This window comes from Lissotriton vulgaris, chromosome 1_2, assembly GCF_964263255.1.
Source record: "Lissotriton vulgaris chromosome 1_2, aLisVul1.2, whole genome shotgun sequence".
Lineage (NCBI taxonomy): Eukaryota > Metazoa > Chordata > Amphibia > Caudata > Salamandridae > Lissotriton > Lissotriton vulgaris.
In genome coordinates, this window is record NC_141686.1 from 164,293,761 (window position 1) to 164,312,559 (window position 18,799).

The window sequence follows — 18,799 nt, forward strand, 5'->3', positions numbered from 1 at the left end:
TTAGCGGCAGAAAACTGCTGCTAAAGCAGAGATAATGGGCTTGATAATACGCCCTTTAGAATTCCAATAGAAGCCCAGGTTCCGGTGTGAACGTGGGCTTCTATTGGAATTCTCAAGCACGTATTATCAAGCCCATTATCTCTGCTTTAGCAGCAGTTTTCCGCCGCTAAAGCGGCGATAATTTTAACGCCGTTCCTTGATAATATGCCCCTCTACCCCAATGTACATTTGCCAGCTACTTACTGCCAGTTATTTCCACTAACCTTTCTCATATGAAACGTAGTCAGTGGAGGAATTAAGATTGAGTGGTAAGAACTCCAGATTGGGCTCTCATCTTGGAGGGCCTTAGGTGGATGCTAGTCATGTTTCCTACCTATGGACTCGCAGCAGAGCAAAAGAGGAGCAACTCTGGAAGGTGCCCTCTTCCCGCGTACTCGACGGCGGTTCCTCTAGCTGGATCTTTGTTTTGAACTTGTGAGACTTAATTAGTGGGATATATTTTGCTATGCCTTCTTAGCTGTGGTCTACTGCAGGAGTAATCGGTAAAGTGCCAGCCCAGATGGAACATGAGCAATAATCAGAGGTATGTCATGGGACGAATCTCACATTTTTGGAAGACTACCCACTGACATTCATGGACATTCATTATTTTGATGTAGTATTTCCTAATTCGTTAAGTACAATCCACTCATCATAACACATATCAATATAATTGAAACATTAACTATTTGTACCCCCCAAAAACTACTTACACTTCCAAACAATCATAGCGCATGTTTCTGTTGAGGCCATCAATAATTTTCATATCTTCAGGAGACAAATGGAAGTCGAACACCTGTCATTGAAAACAAAAAATAATCCTGTATAAAGTCGGAAGATAACTATTGAATTTTGCAACATATGGAGAAGAACAGCACTTCAGTGAAAGAGTGAAAACTTTAGCTGAAAACATTCCTCAGAGCAGGGAGGGGTAACTACTTCATGAAATAAGACCTATATTTGTGATACTTTAAAGTCTAATCAGTGCACTGCTCTCTTAATGGTAATCGCTCATTTAATCAAACCAAAAACTTAAGTCGAGAAGCCATTCCTTCCCTCTCTCTCAGATGCGAGGTGGAAAATTCATGGGAGGATACAGATGGGTTTTTAGGAGTAAACTCTGTGTTTTTTGCAGAGAGAGAAAGGTAAGATAAGAACAGGCATCATAACGTTAAAATATTAGTAAGTTACCCCTATTTAGGTCTTGTAACCCACATTATGGGGTGCATGGTATTTAAAAGTGAGACATGGAGAAAATTAATTTCACTGTGTTCATATAGTGACAATGCCCCAAAAGCTATTTTCACTGTTGCAGGCCCCAACTGTCCTGTATGGAGAACATATTCAGATATTAGTATTGCTCTCTTGAGACTGGGAACAGCTAGAAAAATAATAGCACCATTTTTTGTTAAATATATTCAAAATCCTATTGATGATGTATTTTTAATACATAATAAGTAAATGTTATTTTCACAAAGTTTCCTTCTGCCTACCTGAGCCTTTGGGAGTCTAATTAGCATTAGTCTCGAACAGCTAGTCGGCTTGTACTCAACCATAATGAGATGTGGAACCACAGTATAGGTCACTTTGATTGACAGGTCCACCTAAATTGGCACAGATGGCCCATCTGAGCTCAGCAGAATATTCAGCGTGATGGCTGCTGCCATCTTGTTGCACAACTGTGTCAAATCATGCCTGATTGGCCTGTCTAAGGCACATGTAAAGCTTGTGTGCTCTTGACAGCGGTCAAACAGGATCATACAACAATTATTCTGTATCTCCAGTCTGGTCGCTGACAGACACTGCTTTGTTTTACTACACTTCTGTCTCCTCTTTTGCTGTAGGTCCAGGGCCTGCTTGAAACTAAATTTCAGTGTTAGATGTGGGAGGGCACTGGTGAGTCCCTATATCTGAGGTTACAGCTTAGTCCAGTTTATTGTGACCATTCACTTACATTGGGCACTATGTGCCCGATTCACAAAGGTAAAGTTATACATTTGATCTAAACTTAGACCAAACATCTGAGTTTACGACTTTGGGAATTCACAAAGAGCATTTATGAGTATTATCTTTATGTCCACACTTGAGGCAGAGATCTGCCTCGGGTGCGGACATAAAGATAGTACTCGTAAATGCCCTTTGCGAATTCCCTAAGTCATAAACTTAGACATTTGGTCAAAGTTTAGATCAAACATCTAACTTTACCTTTGTGAAACAGGCCCTATGTATTTTTTCATTTTGCTCTGATTTTAACTCAGATTATTTTTATATCTAAAAATTGTTTGGGAATTTTAATGTGGTTTGTGTGACTATTTCTACTGTTTATATACTGCTTAAATAGTTGATGCATTGGTTTTGATTAAAACCTGGCTGCTTTGTGTTACGTGAGCAGAGATTGAGCCGAGGTTCAGTATATGCTCTGTGACATCCAGCATGTGGTGGCCTTATCCTTTGAGATGGACACTTGCTCAGTCGTAGTAATAATCCTCTTTCTAAAATTGATTAATTATGAGAGGAAGTGATTTATGCTCAAAATAGGATGTGACAAATGTTTGGATTAGCTTCTGTTATGAGCTGTGATAAGGAAAAAAGTGTGCCAGAAAAAATGACTCCCCTGACATCAAGGAACAAGCATTGGCTTAGCCAATAGGTCTCGCCTTTGGGACCTTATAAGTATTTAGCTATGCAACAGTTGTTGCACCAAGGATATTGTGCTGCATAACTAAATACTTATACGGTCCCAAAAGCAAGACCTAGTGGCTATGCCAATGCTTGTTTTCTGATGTCACTGATGCAAGCTATAGGGTCAATATACTTTAGAGTGAATGTAGCGCCTTTGAAGTGTCCACATGGATAGTCCATGCTCATTCGATGTAGAGACTAGTATATTAACTGTCTGTAACAAGCTTGATAGGCCACATTTCCTAAGCCTTATGCACATCTCAGTGAGAATTTAAGTACATCACGAGAACTGAATGAGATTTAAGTAATGTTGTGGGAAAACCCAGTGGGCTACTTGGCTAGCTGCAGTTTCTGCAATTTAAATGCAGGGTATCGAAGGCTTACACTCAGTTTTGCAGCACAGTTATGGCTAGTGTGTTTGGTGCCCGTCCGAGCAGAACTCCCTTTATTGAACTCTGAACGCTAAAAGGCTGAGTTTGCCCGCCATGATGTTAACCTGTGTTCTGCAGCCTGCTAAGGTGCTACATTACCTGCCCCCACAGCTTCAAGAGTATCATTTGTGAGTAGACTGCAGCAATTTGGTGTTTCATATTCCTTCACAGTTTAATACTTTATAATCCATGTAGACATTGTAGTTTGACGCTGACATTTGCAATGATGCAAGATTCGCAAGATTTATTCCTGGGACGGCAACCCCTTAAGTTGGTCTGTAAGAGCGGCGTAAATGGTATGCAAAAACAAGATATTTACAATAAATGAATGCAGAGATTTAGTTGGACTTACTGTAGTTTTAAAACGTTGCTTTCAAAGGCACACAAAGGGTAATCTTTATTTTTACATACTACAACAAGAAGAGAATAAACTGTAGATTTCCTAGCCTTCTGTTACATGAAAGAAACCTCCTTGTGATAATAGCGAAACAAATGGGCAAAAGACCACGATCGCGGTGATGTGCTCTGTGGTCAGGGAGGGGTGGAGCGAGGTGCGCTGCTTTGGAGAGGCGGAGCGAGGAGCGCGCGCTTGTGCGTGGAATCGCAAGCTGGTGGCCAAGCCTTTGGTAGCACTTTTAAAACCCGCTTAGAAAATGTCTCGCAGAGCAGCGCATGCGCTGACTCAGCGAGACCTAAAAATTAGACTACTTAATGATTCGGACTGCTGTGCCCACTGTGCAAAAAGCAAAAACCAATCACACATATAATAAATATACTCTCAATAAAAAATGTATGACAATGATAACACATAAGTATAAGGAAGACTGACATCGCACAACTATATAAATATAGGTTTAATAACCCCCTCACTTCTCATCATTATACATTATGACACAATTCCTTATTCCAAACACATAATCTGAAAAGCTCTCTTCTCTTGAGAGCGGGTTAATAACGCCTAGGTTTCCATCGACAAAGCCAATAGGGCTTCATCAACAGAAAGTTCCTCCAATGGCTTGATGGAGCAGGGGTTGTCGGAGGACCGGCACTGACCGCCCAATCTATTAATGTAATCTCATTTTTGTTCTGTCTGTCACAGATAGAAGAAATAAATAAAGGTCCCCACACTCTGGGAGAAAACTCACAGGGTATGAGAGTCATTAGTATTTTTAAAAACTGTGGTGGACAGCCTTCAAAACCAACAGCGACCACACACAAATATTTTTTTACCATGAAGGAAAATGCCACATCAGTGATTGTTTCAAAGGTACAGAGATTACCACTGAGCCAGCAGCCTGTAGTGTTCAGCCTCGTAATGGGCTAACCCAAGTGGGTACTGTTAGTGAGGGTTTGTAGCCACACCCCGCCTCCTGTGTATAAGCAGTGGGCCGACCCTGCGTCCGCCCGGGCGGCATGCTGGAGTGCGAATAAAAGCCTAGGGACCTGGACGTGGCGTCAGGCAGTAGCCAGTCACAGTATCCACTACACACGTGTGCTGTGTCCAATTATTTGAGGCCTTTGCCAACACCACACAGCCATCGCTAAATTTGGTGGATGGTGGTCTCTCAGGTTGTTGGAGGTAATTCGGAGGACTGCACTTGTCTGCCAAATATTTTCATTACATGAAACATTCACCAGTGCATCAAACATAAAAAGAGCTCTCAATCAGAAGTCAAAACTGCCATCTCTTTGCAATGCTTCAGTGTACAGCAAATTATAAGCTAGCAACTCCCTGAACAGTAAACTGTGTACAAGCACCCTAAAAGCAGACAGCCTTTAGATCAGGCACTAACATTTAATAGTGTGACAGTTAGTTGATGTGGCTACAAAGAATGGTGGCATGTGGTTATCCTGCAATATTTACTATAATATTGCTGTTCAAAAAGTAAGTCATAATACACTTTGGGATAGGCCAAGAAAAATGAGGATTGGCAATTCACTACCGAATGTGAATGAAGCTTTCTATACTGACGGAAAATACTGTTTGACTAAAAAAAACAACTCTAGCTGCTCCCTATGAGGAATCGTGATAGCAACTGGTCTCTAGCAGTGATGCATTCTATTACCTATGATTTTTAACCTTCATGTTTGCTCATTGTTTTTTCTGGACGCTTGTTCTGGTAAATGCTGCTGGCGCATTAACACATTTTTAGCTGTTGACCTGCCCTAATAATAAATCGCTTTATTTGCTTGTTTTTAAATTCAATTCCTTGCTTTGCCCTCTGATTTTTTGTAGCCTGCAATATTTTGTATTAATTCACCTTACTTGTCCAGTTACACCCTCCGATCCGCCGCGGTTTTCCGTTTGAGCGGAGAAGGTGTTTGTAATATATTTGCTCGGGGCTTCAGGCTGGGACGGTCGCCATCTTGGTGGTGGTTGGCGGTCCAGCTCTAAAAATCACTCACTTCTGGGTAGGGGTTAGCATAAAGAGCACATGGAAGAGCGAGCACGCAGCGGACGCTTGTTCTGGTAAATGCTGCTGGCACATTAACACATTTTTAGCTGTTGACCTGACCTAATAATCACTCACTTCCCGGTTAGGGGAGCATAAAGGGCACATGGAAGAGCAAGGCAGCAGCAGACTCGTGCTGTGGGCGCGCCGAAGATGCGCCAAAGGCAAGCCCATCAGTGCCCGTCCACGCCAGTTCAACGCCAGACATGCTGCCCTTCTTATGAAGGATAGTGTAACTTATACGCAGAATGGTCTGCTAACGTTTAGGCATTCGGAGAGTGGTTGTGGGAAGGTTTTTGGGAACATCGTAGAGGGCCCATTCTGCTGCCTACAATGTGGCTTTCAAGCAACAGATATTTTGCTCCCACGCCACCACTTCTCCAGGTCCAGGAAGCATACTAGTGTGCTTAGCCTCAACTGTCGTTCATTAATTAAACATCATGCAGATGTTTTTGACCTGTTAGAGGATGCCTCTCCGGACGTCCTCTTTCTTACTGAGACATGGCTCTCTGACGTTATGACAGCTGAACCAGGCCTTGCGCTTCTTGTGGGCTATAGCATCCTCTCGCTTAATAGAGCATCCAGAGGTGGGGGTGTTGCTATTATTTTTAAATCCTGCTACCCATGTTTGTTTACTAAATAGGTGTTTACCGGTTGCGAGTGTGCACATTTTAAGGTCACTTTGAGCCCGAACTATACTATGTCTGGGCTCTTAGTCTATCGGCCCCCTGGGCCATCCTTAGGCTTTAGGGAAGCTCTTGTGGATATAGTCGGTATACAGGCGGTTAATTCCGCCAATTTTACAGTCCTTGGGGATTTGAACCTCCATTTGGATAATCTTGAGGTCACTGATATGGGGAATTTCGAAGCCGACCAGTGGGGCTCGGGTCCAAAACATACTGCGGGGCACTTATTAGACCCAGTTTTTACTAATATACCTCTGATCACAATGCATGCGCCCATCATGATGGGATGGACGGACCAGTTCTTAGTTTCAATGTCAATACGTGGTTTAATCCCTGCTCAGTTTGAGGATTAGATGACCTCCCTAAAATGGCCCTGCCACATATTGAACTGGGAACACTGGGATGCCGGCCTCTTGGCTACTCGTCCGAGCTTGCTAGAGGATCCCAATGAGGCACATAGGGTATTTTTTGAGTGGATAAGCCATCCGCTAGACCGCTTAATCCCAAAAAGTGGTCTGTCAATCGTAAAGTAAAAACGTGACCATGGTTTAAGACTGAACTTGCCGATATGCGCAAGGTATGTAAGAGATTGGAGCGGATATGATGAAGAGACTTTAGTCCTGCTGCAAAAGATATCTATCGAGCAGCAATTAAAAGGTATCACAAGGCCATATATCTGGCACGAACGGCTTTTTTTGCCAACCAAATCCACGAAAGTGCTAATCCATCTAAGAGCACGTTCTCAATACTCGCCAGCTTGCATTCCGGCAAACCTCCGCTGGGTCGACTATTAAGTTCAATGAGCAATGCGAGGACCTTGCGACCTTTTTTTGTTAACAAGGTGGATGATATCTACAGGTCCTTTCCAGCCGCACCTAGTAACGTGCCGCTGGCACGCTGTGGTCAAAAGGCTAATACTCTGTATACCTTTCCGCCGATCCTGGTGGATCAGCTTGAAGCACTCTGCAGTAGGATCAAGTCAAGATCCCCTGTCGACCCGCTTAGACTAGATCAATTCAAGAAAGTATTGCCAACAATCTTTCCTTCCTTGAATCAGGTGATAAATGGGTCCCTTGGCACAGCTACTGTGCCCAGGGCTTGGAAACAGGCCAAGGTAATTCCTCTACTTAAAAAACCACGCTTGATCTGGCCAAACCAGAGAACTACTGCCCCATCTCTCTGCTTCCTTGGGCGGCAAAGATTACGAAGGCATATGTTAATTCCCTCCTCTCGGATTTTCTGGCCCTGAATAACATATTGAACCCTTCCCAGGACAGCTTTCGACCTGGTCACAGCACAGAGTCTGCTCTCCTGGCTGTGACAGAACATCTCTGGTCAGCAATGGATGCGGGGCACACGTCAGTGCTGATCCTGTTGGACCTGAGCGCCACGTTTGATACGGTATCTCATGACATACTGCTGAGACGCCAGGAGGAGGCAGGAATTACTGTCTCAGCTTTGGCCTGGCTTGCTTCATTCCTCCATGAGAGGTCATTTTCGGTAACAGCTCCCCCGTTTGCCTCTGGAGAACACCCTCTCAAACAAGGGGGACCACAGGGTTCTTCCCTTAGACCCCTGCTATTTAATATCTATGTTCAACCATTGGCTGCAGTAGCCATTAGCAGGGGCTTGACCATGGTCTCCTACAGAGATGATACACAGTTGGTGGTGGCACTCTCGAATAACACCGAGCAGGACGCCCTCAAGTTTCTGGGTGGATGACCGCCAACTGTCTCCAGCTGAATTTCAACAAGTCGGAGGTATTGTTAGTGAGAAAGGACCAAGGTCAGGGGAGTGATCTTTGGTGGCCAGCCAGTCTGGGCAAGCCCCCCTCCCCCAAGCAGATAGTAAAAAATCTAGGGGTTTGGTTGGACTCATCTTTAAACTAACGAGTCCAAACACAAAAAACGCAAGGGACTTGTTTTGGACTCTTATGGGGGTTCAGACCATAAATGGGCTTCTTTGACGCACCCACGTGTCAGGTTATCATCCAGGCGATGATATTGTCCAGACTCGACTATGCCTGCTCTCTTTATCTGGGGTCCAACAAGGCGGAAATTTTGAGGCTGCAAAGGGCACAGAATGCAGCAGCAAGAACCCTTTTAGGCTTGCGCAGGCCCTGTTGCGTGTCCAATGCCATCCGTTGTCTTCATTGTCTACCTGTGGCTAGCGCATTGAATTTAAAACCTTATGTATTTCCTTCAAGATCTTGAAACTGTCCACCCCTTCTATCCTGGCTAATCTCCTTTTGCCATACATCCCCTCACGACCTCTTCGCTCACAGGGCCAGCACTTGGTGGTGATTCCTCGGACACGAAGAGTTTGTGCTGGTGGCCGCTCCTTCCGTCAGAGAGCTGCCACTCTCTGGAACACACTCCCTGTGCAGATTTGTGGCGTCAACAACTATTTAGAATTCAGGAAGGCTATTAAGACTTACCTTTTCCCTGCATCTTAGTTCGTGTTTGTGCTATCTGCTATGTCAGTCTTGCTTGGTATCAGCGCCGGGACGCCCCTTTGTTGTGGCAGCTGTAGCGCTTTATAAATCATAAGAATATTACATAACATAGCATTAGTAGAAAACAAACTGCGTTCCTCTCACATTATGGTGGTGGCAACTGGCTCCACTGATTTATGTGGATGGCATTGTCTCAATGGATTTTACACTACTGGTCTGAAATTTGATACATAGAAACAATACACATTTTAGGTATGAAAGCGATGCTTATTTTGATAGGGTTAGGTATCTGGAGCATATACAATTTAAGAGGTTTTGGTGTTGCTGGATCATTAAACGATTCAACACACTTTACAGTCCTCCTCTAACGCACCATTGCTGGAGCCATATTGAGCAAAGTTGTATGCTCGCATTGACACCGTCCATTAGTTCTGCTTGATAAATGCATTAATAAATTAGAGCTTATTGAATGTTAACTTTTTCGGAAACTATTGCATTTGCTGGCAATATCCTCCCAATTTCCCCAACACCGTCAGCTGGGTAGAGAAGCCGTTTCAGAGGTTTTAATTGACAAGTCGGTATCTATATTCTCTAGTAGGTTAATTGTGTGCCAATCTTTGCCAGCAGGAACAAATTTTAGAATATCAGAAAAGGGTTATTGCCTGATTTTGTAAAAAATTTAAGGGTGAATGATGGCTTGAATAAATAAAAACATAAATCAGTTTTGAATATATTTTTATATAGGTCATAATTTACAGATTAGTGGTAGAACAAATATAAAAATGCATAACCTACATATTGCTGAATTTATTTTCACTGTTTACTAGACATTACCACAAGGTGGACCTTTCTTCAGATTTTAACCTGCAAGTTTGTTCGTATCTATAAAATGTAGCTGGTAGATAGTCTGTCAATTTTTGCCAGCAGCGATCAGGAGAAAATTTTAGGATAGCAAAAAAATATTGACCCAGTTTTGCAAATAACTTTGGAATTTATGATCTTTTGCAGAAATTATTACCTAAATTACTTCTTAGGTATGCTTTTACAATACATCGTACTTTACACATTTGTTACAGATCACAAAACCAATTTTCTTTGCACTGATTAAAGACATTTCTACCAGCGGTACCTTTCTTCAGGTTTTACACTGTAAGATTGTCTTATCCTTATGAGGTTTAGGCTCCATCATCTTGTTTTGTTGAGTATAACAAAGAGTCAGAAAATATTCCAATATAACAAAATCGCATCAAACGTATCAGCAAAGCAATATTCATGAAGAAAGTATTTCTCATGTAATAAGGTCACTAAATTCTTGGACCTTCATAGAGAGATACATTTAAAGAACAAAAAAACAATTGCTCTTGGACCATTGGAGTCTTAAGTCTTTACTGAACTATAACTGTTGCTTTTACAATTTTTGCGTAGATAACTAACTGAGTAATTGTACAGTTTGTGTAAATCAACCGTAATTTGTAAACTTGTGTAACATGATAATGGTGCACTGGCATAGTCAATATGAGAGATGACTAGCGCTAATTCTACTTGGGTGAGGGCATCAGTGGTGAGAAATCTCCTGATATTACTGATCCTTCGAAGCTGAAAGGAACAGGAAGAAACCAGCGTCCCAATCTGAGATTTCATAGACAAGTCACTGACAATTGTAATGCCCAGGCTTCTGGTTGAACTGGAGGGGGGGGCCTGCTCAGTATGCCAGAAATTAGGATTCCAGGGGTATGATGGCCCTTCAATTAGGATCAGTTCTGTTTTATCTGGATTTAGTTTCAGGTGGTTGCTGTTCATCCAGCTACTTATGTGTCGCGTGGTGGATTGGAAGTTAGAGACTGAGAAGGCCGACTTATCAATGTCAAACATCAGATGGACATTGTTGGCATAGTTGAAGGTACAAACCTTCCTTTCTCCCTTTCTCCTAGAGAGTGGATAAGATGGAGTAAGTACGAGTTAAAGAGGTGCTGTGAGAGGGAGTAGCCCTGTGGCATCCCAGATGTCAGTTTAACTCTAGGGGAGGAGAGATGGGCAAAGCGTACAGCTTGAGACCAATCCTCTAGAAAGGATATGAGCCACTTAAGAGCCATGCCCTGTATCCCAGCGTTACTGACACGGTCAGCCAGAAGTTCATGGTCGACCGTGTTGAACGCTGTGGAGAGATTGAGATGCACCAGGGCCTACGTAGTGCCCTTGTCGGCCCCTTTCCTTTGTCTAGGACCGTCAGAATGACAGCCTCAGTAGAATGGGATGGTCGAAAGCCTGGTGGGGGTCATGATAATTGGACTGTTCAATAAAAGACCTGAAGCAGGTTGCCACGTGAGCTTCTAGGACCTTGGCTAGGAGTGGGAGTAGGGAAATGGGACTATAGTTCGTAACAGCCAAAGGGTATGCCCCTATTTTCTTCAAAAAGGGAACAATTTCCGCTTCTTTAAATACGTTAGAGACAGTCCCATGAATGAGGGAGTTGTTTAGGAGCTCAAGAAGGGGGTCTGGACATGTGCGGAAGGATTCCCTTAATATGTACTGAGGACAACAATCTGTTGAGGAGCCAGATCCAACTTTCCTTAGTAGGTTTAAGAAGGCTTCCCTGGTGATAGAAGGACACTGCTTCTGATAATGAGGGTTCTTGAGCATAGACGGTTGAGTTTAAGGGGGGGTGTTGGGAGGTACGCTAGTCTTGATATTGATAGTGACAATTCTTTCAATAAAATAGGTATTAAGTGAGTCTCTACCTGGGAATTGGAAAATGACATATGCAAATTCATAAGTTTAATGAAAATACCCCATTGTGGCACTGACTCCTCTTGATTGTCCTCTCCAGCTGAATCCCTAAGTCCTGCATATTCACAAGACTAATACCTGTTTTATATTACTCACCGGGACTATCAGGACTCTTCCTCTTCACCAAGGCTTTGTGATCATGTTGGTCTCATACAATGACCAGTAGCTCCGAACACTGTTCAACTCTGATGGATTCTTGCAAATGTTGTATTTTGCTGCTCACCACTCTCTTGCAAACAAGCTCTCACAAAGTCCTCTGATACTACTACACAGTGGCTAGTAGTACTTAAACCTCTCTTGCGAAAGAAATGTAAATTATTCAAACATTTTTAATTAAGATTGTATATGGTTTTAAATAATCATTACAATAAAGATGATTCATTCATTCATACAAGTTACCAGTAAAACACAATGGTTATTCTCCATGGCTACCATGTAGCCTCCTACAATGCTACTACCCTTACAGAATAACACACCACAGTAAATATTCCTAAGGCCTCACTTTGTTTCTCACCTGGAGGTTTTGTCGAATGCGCTCAGCATTGAAGCTCTTAGCAAGAGCCACAACACCCCTCTGGAGCTGGTAGCGCAAGGCGATCTGGGCTGGTGACTTATTGTACTTTTGCCCAATGCGCACAAGTACAGGGTCTTCCAGGAGCACCGGGGAATTTTGATCAATCCTGCATGAGAAAAGGCAATAATCTTTTCTTACCTACTGCAACAGACTGATATGCACAGGTTTGAAAAAACCTTAATATAACATATGACTGGACCATGATCAATATCCTAGCATTCTTGACCTGCCTACATTACACAACCTGTGTCAGCAGTGCTCTTTGTACAATTGAGAGTTCAGAATCCTGCATCCCTTTAGGGTGTCCTACAAATAATTACTGATTCCATTCCAGGAAGGATAAAGAACAGAGGTCAACTAGCAGTTGTCTAGAGTGCCACCTGCAGGTAGATAGGTCATTGGTCCTACAACTAGCAAATGTTGCACCATATGGGGGGGGGGAATAATTGCATGACCTAGAGCCACAAAGATCCTTTCCCAAGCCCTGCTGTGACAAAGCAAGCTTTTCAGTGAGACACTGAAATTGGCCACAAACAACAGTGTCGCTGTGAATCAGCTGCACATAGCGAACAACTATATATGTATCGTAAGCTGACGACACAATGTAGCAGTTCTTCAGTGTACAGTATCTACTCGGCCAGAATACGTTCTTATGTGGTATCCATCCATTCTAAACCTCTCAAGCATAGCCCTCTCACCTCCCAGAATACTTCCTTAACCAAATACACACTGTACTTGTGACGCGTCATCATCTGATAACTACCAGTAGAAGTGAACAGAACTTGCAAGTGTGTCCTTCTGATTGACCCTATCTGAAAACTTCAGGTACCCTTATTAGGCTTGTAAACTCCTTTGACGTACACAGTGCTAGGGGGAGTCATTGTGAGTGCGAAGGCTTTGCCATGAGTGGGACACATTTCAAATTGGCAGGGCTGCTGCATGCTGTGGGTGAACCTCCATAACAGTCAAAGGGGTCATTAAATCTTGTCATTTCTAGAACTAGACTGTAATAACCTGTTACTTTGATTGTCCCGACCTGTTGACGAGTGACCAAAATTGAAGACTAACATGAAAGTGTCCAGCAGATTTCACACTGTGAGAGGGTGAGATCCCGCGTTAGACTCCAGTACCCTGGTTTCCAGTCATCTTTTGTTACATTCTTACCTACAAAATCCAGTCTCAGTCACTCCCCATCCATGCCTTTCTACAATGACCTAGTACAAAATTCAACATTTTTTCATCAGTTTTTGCGGTTTGCATGCCTGTCATTTCCTGCAAACTCCTGCTTTTGAACCGTTTCACATCAAATTTCATTCTCCATGAGTCCCCACTGACACAGTACAGTGAGGCTAGCGTAAACGCCACACTACGCTTGGGATACGATTGGTGTTTGGCACCAAAATCCATTGCAGTGCTCGCCTGGCTATGTAAAATGTTTACTCTTTGCTTTAAGATATGTAATTTTCAAATTCACAGTACTGCTGTTATACTTTTTTTGATTTTGTGCTTTCCATATTTCTGTTTCGAGATTTCCATTTTTCATAATTTCTTTGTACATTTTATTTTGAGGAAGGGAAGTCACACCGGTGAAAAGTATGTATTAGGTTTGAACTAACTCTTCTGCGGTTCAGCGAAGAGCTGAAGAAACAACTCTTAAAGAAACTCTTTATTCACCATTGATATGGAGCTCCCCCGCTCCATATGCCCACCCCAGGCTGATGGAGAGACTCCTTCACCTCACCCCTTGCTCTCTTGATGACTCCCTAGCTGAAGGCCGCTCTGTTGATAATAGGTTAGTTCAACAGCAATACAAACACATGCGTACGCTTTGTCATTTGCTGCACAATTGATAGAGTTTGACATGGGCTTGACACTGTGGTATTGTCTAGTTTGAGATACAAATAAAACAAATAATATAAAAATAGTGATCACAATGGGATGTGGTATTGTCTCTGATGTACTCTGTTGTAACATGATGTACTTCTAACTGGTGGAGTGTTCTGTCGCCTGTATTCTATAGGTTGTACGGCCTGACTATGACTCCAGTGGGAACAGTTGAAGCTGAAGAAGATATCTCTCACACCCAGGCTGGGGTTTTATCAATAAGGACAACTTCAGAACCTACAAAGTGGATGTGCCTTTCAAATTTCACAGTGGCCAGGTGGATGGGATCATTAGGCCTTCATAAGAGCACCTGTAATCTAGGTGTGTTGAGCTGATTGTCCGCTCTTCACCACTGGGAAAGATGAAACATTAGCACTGTACTATAACTAAACTATTTTGGTATTAGTGATCAAAGTGTAGAAGACTATATAAAACACTGCAGAAGTTGGCATCATCTTGTAAACTTGGGTCTACACTGGAAGAATGCATTAGTGAGTAATGCATGCTTAAATGCTGGCTGACAATGTTAAGCAAGATGTGTGGTTGAAAGATGTATCAACACTGACTGAAGACATTACTATTGCCAAATAAATTCACCAGTCAGTGGCATATGTAGAGGAAGGAATTTGAAAAACATGTTAAACCCTCCGTCAGTAATGCTGAGACGAAAGATGATGATCACAGGTAAGACCCTACCAATCAATAACAACTAGCATCAAAGATGTTTGCTAAATTTGTGGCTTTTTGGACACATGACAACCAATAATATGATCAAGATATACAACAAGAGGGCTCATTTGGCAAAGTGTTGTCTTGCAAGCACAAATTATAATAAAGTAATCTAGGTAGTATCAGAATTGGACAGGGAAGTGGGGGATTGCATTTTGATGGTGTCTGATGGAATGATAGGAAATCATCCCATAGATATGGTGACTTTAAATGGTATTCAAGATGAGTCTCTAGTGGATTCAGGGGCATGGTTAACCTTGATATCTAATGAAGTCTTTGATATAATATTCTTGGTTAAAATTCAATTAAAGGACCATGATGTTGTCCCCGGGGGCTTGTATTGGAATTGTCTGATAAATGTAGGTGCTTCAGGGGATATAGACACCAAATAAAGTTATGGGAGGGTGCAGTTTCCATAGTTAGTAATGTAATAGTCATTGCTATTTTGATGAGAGAAGTCGTCAAATGTGAATTTAAAAAAGGTTGCGCCAAATAGGGATCCTTGAACATGGTGAGAGTTCAGGGTGGTGGCAAAATTTGCTTGTGTGTGGATCTTAGAGCACTTAGTAAGTGTGTCATGGTTGCACATTTTCCTATTCTGAATATAACAAAGATTCTTATGATTCTGCATGGGCCAAGGTTTTTCCCACTTTTGATATCACTGTAGCATACCATCAAATAAGGCTGCATCAAATGTCAAAGGATCTTATGACTATCACAACTCCCATAGGCACTTTCAGTTAGGATGCCTTTTCGGGCTAGTACTCGCTGCAGCTGTCTTCCAAAAGTTGATGTATGACCCATTTGAAGAATTTAGGCGCATATTATCAAGAAACAGTTAAAATTATAGCTGCTTTAGCGGCAGAAAACTGCTGCTAAAGCAACGACAATGGGCTTGATAATATGCCCTTGAGAATTCCAATAGAAGCCCATGTTCTGGTGTCAACATGGGCTTCCAATAGAATTCTCCAGGGCATAATATCAAGCCCATTATCGCTGCTTTAGCAGCAGTTTTCTGACGCTAAAGTGGCGATAATTTTAACTCTGTGCTTGATAATATGCCACTAAGTTCTTTAAGAACAGCAACCTTATGTTTGGAGAGTCCATAGATCATGCTCAATGACTTTATCAATCATGAGCAAAACACATACATATAGTTGTGCAATAAATATCCCATGTCCTGGTTTAAAACACAGTAGCCTCCTATCTCCTTCTGGTCACAATTGGCCTGTCACTTTCCAGATGTCCATCACTTCCCTATGCTTCTTCACTCCTGCTCCTAGAGGGAGTAGCAGCATCACCCTCAGACACAAAAGCACTGTTGATGTAAATGTACGTGAATTTATATAGCGCAAATCACCAAGCGGTTTCTAAGCGCTTGCTTAGGGAACCCGTCCTGGTATTCCCTTGTGAGATAACCCCGGCAGGGTATCCACAAGGTGAAAGCCAGGCATCCCGCAGCGAGGGGCCGTTGTGGAGATTAAGCAAGCTATTGCCCAGAGTCGCAGAGTGTGAACCCATGAATCGAGTAGGCACCGGATCGAGAATTGTCGAGTCCATGGACATTTTAGGACTCAAGACCCCGCCAAGCCGGGAATTGAACCCTGGTCCCGGGCTGACCTCTGCTTCCAGGTCTGCCTCCTCTAACCAGTGAGCCACACTCTTGATGCTACGTCCTTCCCCACTCTCTGCTGTGCTGGCACAGCTTTTGTGGTAACATGTGAGTTTTGTATTTATTCTGGTGGTTGTGCAGGCAGCAAGTATGTCGGTTACACAGCTAAATGCCTGTACACCGGTTGATGACTGACTTCGGTATCACCACCGTGAATTTATGTCCTCTCATGACACAGAATTGTGTGTTTACTATGGCCTGTGACATATTGTCAATACACGTTGTATCAAATTTATTGCCCATGGTGAATTCACAAATGGCCTTATGGTATGTTGCTGCACATGCAACATTGCCCACTTGCCCTCTGTGCTGCGTTGGTGCATCATCTCCGCACTTGCCTGACGTTTCTGTTTGCCTTCGAATGGATGGATGGTCATACTTGTGCAGTCACTGGCTGCCATGTTGTGGATCTTTAAGGTGTTGAAGACCCAGAAGGAGAGACTGTAGCAGTAACAGCTGGTGTCTTCTATTGGCCATGTTACTGGTGCCCTTTTGTTGCTGTTGTTTTATAAGAGTGACCCTATTTGCCCCAGATTAGCTGGAGGCAGAGTAGACAGGATGTGAGTGACCCTTTGTCTTATAAAATACATTTGTAATTATTAGGAATGCTTACATCCACTTTGCTGCATTACAGTTTCCTATGTAGCACTGTTGCTAGTCATATAGTAAAGTTGTAAAGTGGAAAACAAATTGCAGGTGACTTACTGCTACCTTTTAATTATTGATAAGCAAGGATTTTGTGTGTTTGTTTTTTTGAGCTGGTTATGTTTACTACACTAAATGTGTATGAATGGTGTTTTTTTGCTGGGAATATAAGGGGTCTTATTTGTTCATGATACTTGTACTACATGTTCATTGGTTATTTGCATCTGAGAGTCATGACTTCAAGCAATCAGTAACATGTTACAAATGTATTGTTTTTGAGTTAATCATGATCCTACATGTTGTAAATGTGTGTCTCAACTTCCAAAATATGCCCGCAATGCCATACTTCAATTGGGGTTGGCTGGTATGCTGGGTACTGGGTCATATTTCTCGTGGGGTGGACACCAGTCACTGCATCCAGCTTTCATCTTCTTTCAATCAGTTTCTCTATTGGTGTTGTGGGTGGTGCTGTACTGGAAACCTTCCAATAGTAGTATCCTCCTGCCTTCTGGTTGCAAGTCTCTCTTTGTTGTGGTCCCCTAGTCTGAACACTTGCAGATTTTGTGTAGGGTTGCGTTGCTTTCTACCCTACATTGATACTTTGTTTGATCTGCCCCAAACGTGCTTCTTCCTGGGCTCTGGTACAGTGAGGGTGGTCTTACTGAGTAGCTTGTCATTCTTGGCATCACACTCATTCATCAGGATTTCCAGTTCCTGATCACTGGACCTGTTGTTCTCTTTTCTGAACCATCATCCTGAGCCTCCTTACTTGATTCTGTATTAGGTTGCAATGTTTATATAAAGTGTTCAGAACCTGTGCACCTCTGTTTCCTTCACTGAGCTGCTTCTGGAACATTTCCTGGTTTCTCAATGTCATCAGAACAGCATGTATTTGGATTAGCTAACAAGGGAAGTATTTGTAATTAGTACTGGACAGCTTTGACCTGAGTTTCATAGTATTCTGGTGTTTTGGAAACAGGTAGTATGCAATCTCAATGTGATGTGACAAAATATGAAACACACTGTCCTTGAATCTTTAAAAATTAACTGGAGAACAACCAGACCTAAAGGAGAATTACCCAGTAGTAAAAGTGACTCTGAGTTGGGAAAGAAGTCTTCCATTTGCATCCGTCTCTAGTAAATGGTTTTCCTTAAGTCTAATTTGGTAAAGGTTAGGACTTCATTTAGGATCTCAAAGACATCAAAAGTAGGAAGAAGGGAATATCTATTTTTAATAGTAACTTCATTTAAACTACCATGATCAGTGACAATCTGTATTTAGTGGTGTTCTTCTTTGGAACAAAAACTAGAAAGGCACTTGAGCCATAAGACTGATAAATAAGTGAATGAGTTGAGTTGCAGAGAATATTCTTCTGAAAGACTGCATGTGTGTAGATCTATGTGATAAATTAGCATCGCACATCCAAATATGTTATGACACTTAGGGCCAGTTTCTCAAGGAAGTGGCGGAGAGAGGCGTTAGCCTTCTTGGCTTAACGCCTTTCTCTGCCTCTTCAGAAACGCAAGGCTGCACCCTATTCTCTAGGTTAGGGTGCATGCTCCGTTTCCCTCTGCGATGGTGCTACATTTCACAACTTAGCGCCAATGCAGGCACCCTTGTACCAGAGTGCAAGGGTGTCTGCAAGCAGGGAGGTTTGTTTATGTACAGGAAGGTGTACCTTCTTGCACATAAACAAACTGTAAATGCCAGTTTGTAACTTACATGTGTGCTGCTTCATGCAGCACACATGTAAGTTACAAA

At 42.6% G+C, this 18,799-nt stretch overlaps 1 protein-coding gene across 1 annotated transcript in view; it reads right to left on the reverse strand.

The window, feature by feature from the left end:
- Positions 1-18,799, reverse strand: part of LOC147734757 (aldo-keto reductase family 1 member C1-like) — a 143,447-nt gene that overhangs the window by 18,653 nt on the left and 105,995 nt on the right. The window contains exons 7-8 of the mRNA XM_086953628.1: positions 12,048-12,213; positions 753-835 (exon numbers count right to left, since the gene is read on the reverse strand). Coding sequence (XP_086809754.1) covers positions 753-835; positions 12,048-12,213 — 249 coding nt within the window. The remainder of the gene's footprint in view (positions 1-752; positions 836-12,047; positions 12,214-18,799) is intronic.